Source organism: Bactrocera dorsalis, chromosome 3, assembly GCF_023373825.1.
Source record: "Bactrocera dorsalis isolate Fly_Bdor chromosome 3, ASM2337382v1, whole genome shotgun sequence".
Taxonomy (NCBI): domain Eukaryota; kingdom Metazoa; phylum Arthropoda; class Insecta; order Diptera; family Tephritidae; genus Bactrocera; species Bactrocera dorsalis.
Genome location: NC_064305.1, coordinates 11,146,177 through 11,158,383, shown reverse-complemented (window position 1 = coordinate 11,158,383; position 12,207 = coordinate 11,146,177). Strand labels below are relative to the sequence as shown.

General features: G+C 37.9%; 1 protein-coding gene across 1 annotated transcript in view; it reads right to left on the bottom strand.

Annotated features, from left to right (window-relative positions):
* Positions 1-1,598: 1,598 nt before the first annotated feature.
* LOC105226668 (protein patched) overlaps positions 1,599-12,207 on the bottom strand; it is a 30,009-nt gene continuing 19,400 nt past the window's right edge. The window contains exons 2-6 of the mRNA XM_011205664.4: positions 5,835-6,388; positions 3,804-5,739; positions 3,524-3,731; positions 3,137-3,408; positions 1,599-3,061 (exon numbers count right to left, since the gene is read on the bottom strand). Coding sequence (XP_011203966.2) covers positions 2,066-3,061; positions 3,137-3,408; positions 3,524-3,731; positions 3,804-5,739; positions 5,835-6,388 — 3,966 coding nt within the window. The 3' untranslated portion in view covers positions 1,599-2,065. The remainder of the gene's footprint in view (positions 3,062-3,136; positions 3,409-3,523; positions 3,732-3,803; positions 5,740-5,834; positions 6,389-12,207) is intronic.

Here is a 12,207-nt window from a genome sequence, read left to right as displayed (position 1 = left end):
GTCTGTTGCCTTGAATTTTCATTAACTTAAAATGTATGTCATACTATTTGGTTTACAATGTAACACTATTTACACACGCGCATTTACCTAAGAGCTAAATAGTTAACAAAATGCTTATAATACTCAGAAAATCGCTTTACAATTACAATGTAACACACAAATTAAGGCATTGCTGCAAATTTTTTAATTAAAAATTAACTTTAATTTTTGTTTATAATCAACTCTTTACTGGGAAGTGTTAATTTTGTTGTTTTATAAGGCATTGGCCGGCTACAGTGCTGTGCAAAAAAATGAAGAAGCATTTTTTGAAGTAAAGGTGCAGTGTGGGCTATATAAAACTTTACAAAATATTTTAGTAACATGTGGTGTGAAAAAAATGTATTTAAAAAATAGAAAAAATTAAAAAAAGTATGCAAAATTGATGAAAATGGAAAATAAAAAAAATGCCAAAGTAAAAAAATATGCAAAATTAAAGAAAAAATAATTTCCTAGACAGTGATAAAGAATTTCTAAATTTTTGAAAACTAATTACAAAAATATTTTTTTAAAATGTATGCTAAATTAAAAAAAAAAGTATTTCTTTGATATTTCACTGACACTAAATTTCTGAATTTTCAAAAATTAATTATAATTAATATTTAAAAAAATATGTAAAATTTAAAAAAATTTTTTTTGACACTGATACAGAAAATCTAATTTTTTTAAAATTAATTATAAAGGATATTAAAAAAATGGAGAATTAAAACAAATGCAAAACTAAAAAATATGCATAATTAAAAAAAAAAAATAATTTCTTTGACACTGATACAGAATTTCTAAATTTTTGAAAATTATATATAAAAAAATGCAAAATTAACAAAAAAAATTATTTCATTGACACTGATACAGAATTTCTAAATTTTTGAAATAATAATAAAAATAAATTTTTGAAATAATAATAAAAATAAATTTTTGAAAATTATTTATAAATATTAAATGAAAAATAATTTCCAAAATTTGAAAAAATATGTGAAAAATTAAAAACAATGCAAAACTGAAAACTATTAAATACAATTTACAATTAATTAAAAATAATATTTAAAAAAAATTAATGGAAAATTTAACAAAAATATATATTTTTTGAAACTAATACAGAATTTCTAAATTTTTGAAAATTTTATTGTGTGATAAAAATTAAAAAAAAAAATATTTCCTTGACACTAATCCGAATTTTTTATATTTTTTTTAATAAAAAAAATTAAAAAAAAAACAAACATCAATTATTTATACTGTAAAAAATTATTGTAAAAAGTCAAACAAATATTGGCTGGTTCTTCAAGAAAAATATTAAATTAACAAAAATAAATATTTATATAAAATAAAATATTTTCCTTCACAACAATTCACAATTTCTAAATATTTTAGTATAGTGCAGTTAAAAAAATAAAATAAAACGAAACAAAACTAAATATGAATAATTTATATTGCAAAGCTATTATCGCAACAAGCCAAACAAAATATTGGCAAAGAAAATAAAAAAAATGCAAAAGAAAATATAATTTTGTTAATTTTAAATTAAAAAAAAGAAATTTTTTACAACAATTCACAATTTCTAAATATTTTAGTATAATGCAGTTTTAGTTTAATTTAAAAAGTTTTAGTTTAATTAAAAAAAAATAAATAAAACTAAATATGAATTATCTATGTATATTGCAAAACAAACATTGTTACAAGCCAAACAAAGTATTCACAGTGTTTGCTTTAGGAATTCACAGTGTTTGTTTTAACATTTATGTACATATAACTCAGCTGTCGACTGACAGCACCACACAAATACTTCAAAGTGCGCTTTGACATTTCATTGCTTGCACTGCTGCATTTCTTTTGAAAATGAATTTTAGTGATTTTTGTGCACTAGACGACCAATGCTATTTAACTGCATTACTTCGAGCGATATTTGTGCGTAAGGAAAAAAATGTAGCACCGCTTTAATTTTACAACTACTACTACTACTTAACTAAGCAAATAAATACATGCACCCGTTACACTAAAGCGCCTATTGCGCACATTCAACTAAACGTGAGCGCTAGCTGCTGAAGTTGTAGCTACGCACCGCGCGCCCAGGCGTCACCAATTCCACTTTGATGTTCGCCGTCGCTGTTACTTTTGTTGTGTTCGTGTCCGAGTGGTGCGTTTCCACAGTGACTTCCGGTTGCACCACGATACTCTGCAGCTCGGGAAAGTTACCCGTTTCGTGTGGCCCACCCAGCGTATGCGTGCTGTGTTGTGCTGACGTTGTTGGTGGTGGGGTTGGCTGCTGCTGCTGTTGCTGCGGCTGCTGCGTTTGATGATGCGCATGTTGCTGTTGTTGTTGCTGTGCTGGATGTGTTGTTTTGAGAAATGTAGGCGCACCATAAATGTTTTGTTGCGTGCACTGTTGTTGTGCCGGTGGTGCTGATGGTGCTGACTGAAAGTGATGATGCTGCTGCATGTAATTCGGTTGCTGCCGATGCATATAGTAATTATTCATGTTGTAATTGTTCATTTGTTGTGGCGCGCCATTTGTAGCATAATGTGCGTTATTCATATTCATATTGGTGCCATTCCATTCGTTATTCATTTGTATGGATGAGGAGGAGGATTTCCATGAGGGTGGCTCTTCGGTAATGGTCGTTAATGAGGGATCATTAATGTTGATATCCTTGTGATGATGCATATTCTTGCTGCAGGAACGTGACGAGCGACCACCATGCACCACCACCGTTTTGTTGGCACGTTTGCAACGCGACATTACAGGGGATGGTGTTGAAATGCGATCTGGATGTTCGAGTGGCACCAGTTCAGCCTCAGGACCGCACATGCTTAAGATAATAGGAAAGAGTACGAGTCCATTGCAAGCGCCGACGCAGAGCACAACAAGGAGTAACCAAAAGAAATGACGTATGACGAATTCGAAGGGTGAGGTAGAGAGCATAAATACGGCTACAGCGGAAGTGAGTACGCCGTGTATAAGTGGACCGAGTGACATTTGCATGGAGAGATGTATGCGACGCTCGCGATTACCCACGGAAGTGATGAAACCCTGTTGTTAAGATTAAAGAAAAATAAGTTTTAAGTATAAATTCATGAAAATTTTAAAGTGTTGCTGTAAATTTACCAGTGAAATTTGCACTGTAAGACAGACAATCATGCCGACACTTAATATCAGTATCACTGCCGGGATGGCTGAGAGTTTTATGCCGAGTATTGTCATGGCGCCGAATATTTGTATCAACGATGCGACAACGCTGAATACGACCAAAACGGCAGCCCAAACAGAAAGCAGCAATATTGAGATCAACATGAAAGCAGCGACAAGCGAAATGCATAGTATTAGTGCGAGTGACCAGCGTAGCGTCATGTACTGTTCCCAGAATATAAAGGGTATGCCTGCAAATTGAAGAAATAAAAAGAAAAAATATTATACGAATGCTGCCACAACAAATTTTATCATCATATTTTATATCATAAAAGTATTCATGCAACATTTACATCGCCTGCTTACCTGATGGATAATTTGGTAGACCGCGCGCCTCAAATTTCACGCTCAAATCACGTATATGTCCAATTAGCGTCTTAATTTCCGATGTGCAGTTCAGCCCATGCAAATAGAAAGGCATCTGCGCATACACCAATGGTAGACTCTTCGGTATTTTGAGATCGTATTCACCGGCAGTGTGGTAAAAGTGACGTGGCTCTGGATGCAATTTACCCTAAAATATGGAAAACAGTAACATTATAGCTATTTTACCGCTATATGTATACTCATTTTTGCTTGAACTTACCTGTGATGCACCGTAGGCGAATACATCATTAGTGGCCCAAGCTGACAGATAGTTGTAAAACGCCTTTGGATTGATTATGCCCTCACTGTCGACTAAACGATTTTGTGTGACGCCACTTTTGTCTACAGGGTTATCAACATAACCGGTTTGCACGAGTAATTTGTACGCCAATATAGCATCGCTTGTAGCATTGGGCAGCCAACCTTCGGGCGTTAGACGTCCCTCACTAAACTCACGGTCAAATATGCGTTGCAGGTTGATTAACCAATCACGGAATAGTGAGAGCCAAAAGTCGGGCAAACCGCCATTATCATTCTTAATAACGTGTGGTACACGCACAAAAGCCTCATGGTACTCATGCAGCAAACGTTGATTGGTGGGATATTCAAAATTTCCCTGCGTCACCGCATACATGCTATAGAAACCGAACATCGATGCTTGTGCATTAAGAAATTTAAACTCATTTGTGTCCTTCGGCACCAGATCGATCAGATCAAGTCCATCTTGTAGACGCGTCGAGGCGTATAAACTGAAGACTAGCGTACCAACGAATGTGCTAATTGTTAAGAATTTCACCCAGCTTTGCAACAAGAATGGCGTATAGTATTTGAAAGCGAAATTCGACAGCGAAAAGGATGGCATGCGTTTCTCGGCGCAGGAAAGTAGTGCTTCCTCTTGCTGCTTCAGTTGTGGCTGTTGTGCCGACATGGCAGTGGAACGATTGTTGCAGTTCTTCACAGCATACGAATTACGGCGATTAGTGTTGTTGTAACGCGTGTTGCACACAGCTGTCGCTACCGGTTTCTCCTTCCACACAGGAAAGCAACAGCAGAAGATATCCGCACGGCCAGCAGTACGTCGACGTAAATCCAAAGAAATCATGGCGGGGAAAACGAGTAGCGCCGCAGCTAAATTGAAGCACATAACAATAGCAGCTTGTAGGCAGAACACTTTCAAGGCGGGCACTGGTATAAAAACGGCTGCAAAGAATGAACCCGATGTGACGCTAGCGCTGAAGAGTATGCTCGGTCCGACTTTCTTCAATATGTATTTTGTCTGCTCTTTACGATTACTCTCCGCATAAGCAGCGGTGAGCATAAAAATGTGATCAACGCCAAAGCCGAGCGCAAGAAAGGGTACAACTTGCGTGCTCGCGGCATTGAAAACGATACCGAGTAGCGCGCAAAGGCCCAAACCAGCAGCGGTCGAGAAACCGATGAGCAGCACGCCCGCTACACCAACACTACTCTGTCCCTTAACCGGATCCTTCCAACGTATGAGCGTACAAAAAGCATAAATTACCGTCGCAATTACGCCAATTACAATACTAATCGGACTGGGATTGGAATACTTGGCCAGTATATCATCCAATGTGGCCGATGAAAACACATAAATGTCATACTTATTCGATATACGTCGATTGCTTTTCAATAGCGTCTCAACCTCTTTGGAAAAATTACGCTGCCACGCATTCAACACTTCCGCGGCTTTCTCCTGTGTCCAACCGATATGATGTACTTTATAGTTTTCATTCCACAAATCAAACATTTCTTTCTCGGTCATCAGTTGCACCACCGTTTGTAGACCTTTCGCCTTACGCAAATGACTGGAACGATTGCGTTGTACACCGCCGACAATGAGCTCTTCCGGCCAATGCATGTACTTGGTGGCATAGCCGTAACAGCCGCCGGTGAGTATAGCACCGACATCAGGTGGTTGCTGGCTATCCTTATTCGGCGCCGTTTCCGGACACTCAGCACTCTTGGGATCCAAACACGGCTTCTCCGTATAACCAGCCGTAATGCCGGCACGCTTCATATACTGCTCCACCATATCAAAGTCGAATGGTATTTTCTGATCACTCATTTGCTGTTTCATCGTCTGCACGAGATTCGACGGATTCATTGTGCTCCACATGATGCGCTTATCGATGCCACTGTGGAAAATATCGAAAAATAACGTCCAATTAGTATTACAACCGAGGTTTGCCGTTTCTAACTTAAAGTTTCACAAGCTAACTTCGCTACTTACGGTATTTGCACTGGAAATTCCGGTCCCAACAGTTGACTACCCTCCCAGAAGCAATCCAGCGGCGTTATTATCGAACAAGGTATTAAATGCTTAAATATCTGTTCGATGTAGTAGTGACCCTCAAAGCTTGGCGTTGTCGGCGAATTGCACATATCACGTAAACCCCACTCCGTATCGTACATATGCACCTTTACCGCCGTCGCCTTCTTTAACACTTCCAGATGCGCCAGCAATGCTTGCGGATGCAGCACCGACGCATTCGCATCTTGCGCCGTCTGTATGACAAGCTGGTGCGTTGAGAACTCATCTTCACCAATCGTTTTTTGTGTATAGGCGAGTTCAGATTCTAAGCGGCCACCTTCTTGTATCCACAGTTGGTGTACTTTCGAATGTATTTGTGCGCTCTTCAGTCCCACACAAAATGTGCTTAACACTAGTATGGCCACGAAGAGCATTTTACCCGCATGCTTTTGTACCGAACTACCCAATGATTCGAGATGCGATTGAAATACTGAACGTAGGTAGATAGCGGTGCGGTTCCCTCGCGCTTTGCCCTGTAAATATAAGAAAATTAAGGAATTAGTGCGGTTCGAACAGCAAGAGGTGGCTTAAAATTGAAATATAATATGTAAAGCGTAAGTCACAATCGGTCGAATTTCGTGTGCAATATCCTTATTAATACTTGTATCATAAATTTGGTGGATTTGTTTACCAGTCGAAGGATCGTGACAGATTGAAACAAAACAGAAAACACAAATAATATTGAACTCTGACAAGATCGGTGGACAAGGGAACGGGTTATGGATCACAGTAGGAAACACAGCGAGGAGAACTAATACGTAGCCAGATGCTCTAGGGCCACATCTATTTCCGAAAATACCGCCACAATATGGCAAAAAAAGAAAGTCCTATATGCATTTACGGAGAAGAACCACTGGACACCGCGAACCATAACTTTTTAAGTGAGGGCGATGGAAGAAAGCATGGAAGAAGCACGGAAAACGTTAGAAATATACTTTGGAGAACTCAAAACGGAGTAAAAAACATGATTACCAGAGACAAAAACTGGCCGCAATTGTATTGTAAGTAAAATATTTTCTGCAGACTAAAAAAGGAACATGGACGCAGACTCTGCGGCCCCAAAGAATTAAAGTCAATAGAAGGTGAGCCAAATACCTTGACGCTGGCTACAACATCGTAGGCATTCCTGCACGCAGGGAGTGTAAAAACTGACCTGCAGCAGGTCCGCCTGGGCCTTGCCCTGAAGTAATGCAAAAGTAGTCCCGAAGCAAGGGAAAAATGCATACCAGAAGGGACAGAGTATTTTAGTGGGTACACCACTCACGTACGATAACGATCCCTATATGGTACGAAGGCAGTTTAAATCCTCTTTATGGCCTAAAACCGGTCAGTGTATATGACAGCTATATGCCAGAGTTGTCCGATATCAGTGGTTCCGACAAATGAGCAGCTTCTTGTAGGGATAAAGACATGGAGAGGATTTCATAAAATATCAATATCTCAGAAAATAAGGTTCACCTATGTATAGGCAGACACAGGACCATGGCTAAATCGACTCAGACTGTCCCGCTGATAATTTATGTTTCCGAAGGTTTCTTTTGGATGCTCTAACATCGTGGAAACTTAATATACTCTGTTCGGGATATCAAAATGTTTAGCTGAAGACTTTCCTTTCGACTTTCCTTTTGCTTCACCAACGAAAGTCTTCCTTTCCGTCTTTCCTAGGGTGATACATCGTACTGTGGTAACCGACATAGAACTCAATCTAACGTAAACTCGCATGAAATCGTTGAAAAAGTACGAAGTACCGTAAATGAGAGCGTATTTCGCTATAAAAACGTGCAAGAGCGCAGGTGCTTGCAGGCACCGTCTCACCTTGCATTGTTTTTTCACCAACAAAAATTGGAATCTAAACCCAAAATGGAAAAAAAATTGTTATTCAGCACATCTTGCGCCAGACTCAAGAATGTGAGATACATTTCAATTAATGCTTCTATTTTGTACAGTGTTTCGGCAGCATTACCTGCTTGCCTTCCAAACGATTACTTAATTTTCCTTCATTTTACCGTACGCGCAACACCTCACCTCACAGCGCCTGCGTTGCAGCGGACGCACATTGAAGTCGTGCTGTGCACGCTTTCGAGGTCTTAATTTCGTTGCAATTTTCCGAATTCGAAATATTTCACTCGCTCCCGCTGGCGGCACATTTCGCTTGGAAAACAACATGCGGGCATGCAGATAGATGCGCCTACAAAGAATTCCTAATATACCCATTTTCCACTTAGACGTCATTTCTTTGAAGTCTCTGACAACTACAACGACGTCGGTGCCACAGCGCTCTGTCTATTCGTTGAATTGTACTCCCTTTCGGTGTATTTGTATGTATTTTCTAACGTTTTCTTGTTTTTGTTGTCTTAATTGTTTTTGTACTTTGTCTGTTTTTCCGTCAATTTCTCGGTATTGAGCGCACATAAGCACGCTACGCACAAACTCAGCGCGGACATCGTCCTTTCGTTCCGCAGATTAGGCGGTACTCAGTGGAATTAAGTTGTCGTTGCTTCGTCGCTCTTGTCCGAGTTAATTGTGTTTGTCGTTTCGTTGCAAATGCACCTAGCAGCCAGAATACACCTTTCATGTTTTCTTATTTGTTGTATTGTTGTTGTCATGCATTGCACGCAACTGTCGGGGGTGCGATTGGTGTGTCATCGCCCGGATCTTTCATCAAACTCATGCGCACAGCAGTGCAACACACACTCATACAGCTGTACTTATCTTCATACATTTATAAATAGACATATCTACGCAGGACAATGCACGTTCTGCGCACAAATCAATTACCCTGAAGTGTCTTCCATGTAGGCTGTGTGTGCCTGTTGCTCTGCTGCTTTGTGCTTATATCCCTAATACGAGGAATTTTTTGGTTTTGTTCGTGCACACTATGACACGATCGTTAGGTGGTCGATCGGTCATACACCTTAGACGTCTTATTTTCAAAGCAAATACAATGCGCATAATTGGAAATATCTGTTTTTGTTTTTTTGAGCAGAGACAGTCTTTATTGTCTTCATTTCTTTCTTTTTTATATAGAAATGTATTAGAAGATCTCGGTAATTCATCATACATTTTGGCGATCTCTTACATCATTTTAAAATTTTATTTTTAAATTTTTTTTGCGAAAACTAATTGTTTTTTCTTTTAAGTTTCGGCCTATATCACTCATTTATTCTATTTTTAGTTTTTGAGTAGCATCCCTGTGTTTCAAATCACAATATTTCAGGTATCTGTATATGATATTGATTGAAGGTTGATCGCTGGGTTGAAAGCTTTACGGCAACATTGAGGTTAAAGACTTCCCATGCAAGCTCTTAAGCAAAATGTAAAATATTGACCGAACATTTTTGAGGTTAGGATTGCTCAGAGCCATGTTAGTAGATAATTTACTTATTAGAAAGCAAACCCAACAAACGAACGAACAAATGGTTATACAAACGGAAAGAATAACACAAGAAACGAGCTGGTAGCTTTAGCTTTGATCGAGAGTTCTTCGCTAGCATCGAGTTCTGCGACAGAATTCAAAAAGAGTCAAAGAGTTTGATATAATTCTTTACAGAATAGGAAAAAAGTTTTTTGAACAAAATCGACAAGAAGTGAAGGTGTTTAAATATTCTTCTTTCCAGAAAGAAAGACCGATTCGATGAAAATACATTCTCATCTCAAGAAACGATTTGGCAATGTGTAACAGGAAAGCATTAAAAGGTTAGAGTCCCCAGCAGAACTAAGAACGGCGATTTTATTAACCTCAAATTTATAGCAATTTTCTTAAAAAAAACCTGCCGACCGGTACGAGGCTTCCAAAACCGCAAGGAGTATCAATGTAGTTAGATTTTCGACGGCACAGTAATAGATGGCTCGCATCTCTATATGGGTGCATTAATGGATGGAGCCATATGTTGAAGTTCACGCAAGTGAGGAAAGTTCTTTGAGCAGCTCACAACTTCCAGTGTTAGACCAAGTATCCTCTGGGTGGCCAAAAAACATCTTTTTGAAGGCGAGCTAAAGTGAGAAAGCGAATCACCTCTCCCCAGGGTTGTGCGCTGGGTTTGAGATCCGGCACCCCAAATGAAAGGCATTATGCATAGATTAGAAAACTTTATTTAGTTTCGGTCTACATCAACTTAAACTTTTGAAGTAGCATCTTCTGTGACTGAATACTTCAGCCATACGATGCATTGAGGTTAAAGACTTCCCCAAGCTTCAGCCAAATGTAAAAGATAGACCGAACTAAAGGTAGCTCGCCTTGATTTGCCATAATATTATATATGATTACAGGAAATGCAGACATTCGAAAGGATGCTCCTGTTCAGCTCAATTTCTTTTACATTAACGGTTTAAATCATTAGATGACCCAGAACGTAAATAATTCTTTGATTTCTCGAAGCTGCGATAAAGACTTAGAATTTGTTCTCAAATTACTTCGATCAAATTGATTGATTTCAAGTTATACCATATGAATGATCTGGCTTCATCAAATAACTGTTTTAGATAATGGATCCTAGGAAATTTAGACTTCCCTAGTACTACCCCCTACAACTGTATTTTTCTTACAATAGTTTCCCTCAGACAACCTGGGATGTGTATAATGCTCTGATTATTCGTAGATGCTTGAGAGTGTTAGAGAGAGAGTTGGAGAGACAGAGACTTAGGAACTTATTTCTTAAATTATTACTGTCAAAGTGATGTTCAGAGAAGGTTGTACATATATCAAATTCTGAATTTCACTCAAACTGCAGACATTCGATAGAGCCAAGTAGACATGTAAAGGAGCTCAGTTTTAGTTCCTAACTCCACCTTACATAAAGCTAACTGCTAGTCACCCACGAAAGGAATATAAAAAGAAGCTCACAAGGCAATAAGCAGTTTACGGATACATATAAGGTATTGATGATTGAGATCTTAATATAGCAATACTTCAGCTAGAGCATTGGATCTCTATTCTAATAGCTTGCAATGTATGTATGTGAAAGGACAATAAAGTTTAGTTGAAAGCTCAAATGCTTCCAAGCTCAAAACAAATTTAAATGGGTTTTCAAAAGCTCACGAGTGAGTCTAAGATTGACAGATAGCTCAAACAATCTAACAGGTTATGTAAATGTATCCACATATCTACATATATATACATATATGTATGTATATCACATCTACAGCGGAATATACGTGCTTCATATACTAATTAGGCACCTTTTAGTTTACTGCTTGTTTCTCCTTCGTTTTATTTTCCCATGACTCGAGCCAATTTAGTTATTTTAAAGCTCATATTCTAATCCACGGAAACTATAAAAACAGATAATCAAAGATGCTACCAAAAAATAAAAAAAAACACAACAACAAAAAAGAGAGAAAAAATTAAGCACTTGTCATTAGAACGAAGATCAGCCAATTTAAAAACCATTACGAATGCCACACAGGCTAATGGAAAACCCATTTTTGTGAGAGGGACGTGATTGCCCTACAAATTTTGAATATATACATATATACATACATGTACATATGTTCACCCGTACTTAAATATGTCTGTATGTATATAAATAAGTATATGTGGTTACTTTTATACCCAGCCAGATGTGCAGCATTCCCACATGTACTGGGTAATAAAATCAGTGATCTTTCCTCAACTCTAATCAGCTCCCACCTCTCTCCTCACCTCTCATACGCTTCTAATATGCATTACTCGCCTTTAGTTCAGCAAGCGCGTAATTTTCATTTTCTATTTCGTTAACTGTTGAATGAGTTGTATTGAATCGAAGACAAATGTAAGCAAAAAAAACAAAAACAACAATAACTGCAACTGCAGTAAAAGACAAAAACCCGAAATAATAATAATAATAAATGAAATATCAAAAGCAATAACTCTACAACTCCTCTAATAATACAATATAAAAACAACAATGAAAACAGAGAAAAACAAAACATTATCTGAAGCAATAAAGCAAAGAAAGCGCGCATACATATGCATATGTATGTGTGTTTGTGTAGCGAGTGGACCACCCAGTCGGCTGTAGCGGCAATGCCGATGATGATATCCGGCGTTGCTTGGTTGGCTAGCGTTTTACTACACACACACATACACATAAATATGTACAAATAATTAAACCTATATTTGTACATACATATTGTCTGTGTATGAATGTTTGTATGTAAATTTGTATGCACGGAAATGTGTACTGTTTTGGCGGCCTAACTAATGGACTGTAGTAAAAGCATAAAAATTGTAGATAAAAGAGAAAAAAATATAATTAGAAATAATTAAGCGCTAGAAAGGCAAAAGCACACACACACACAAGCACATACATAT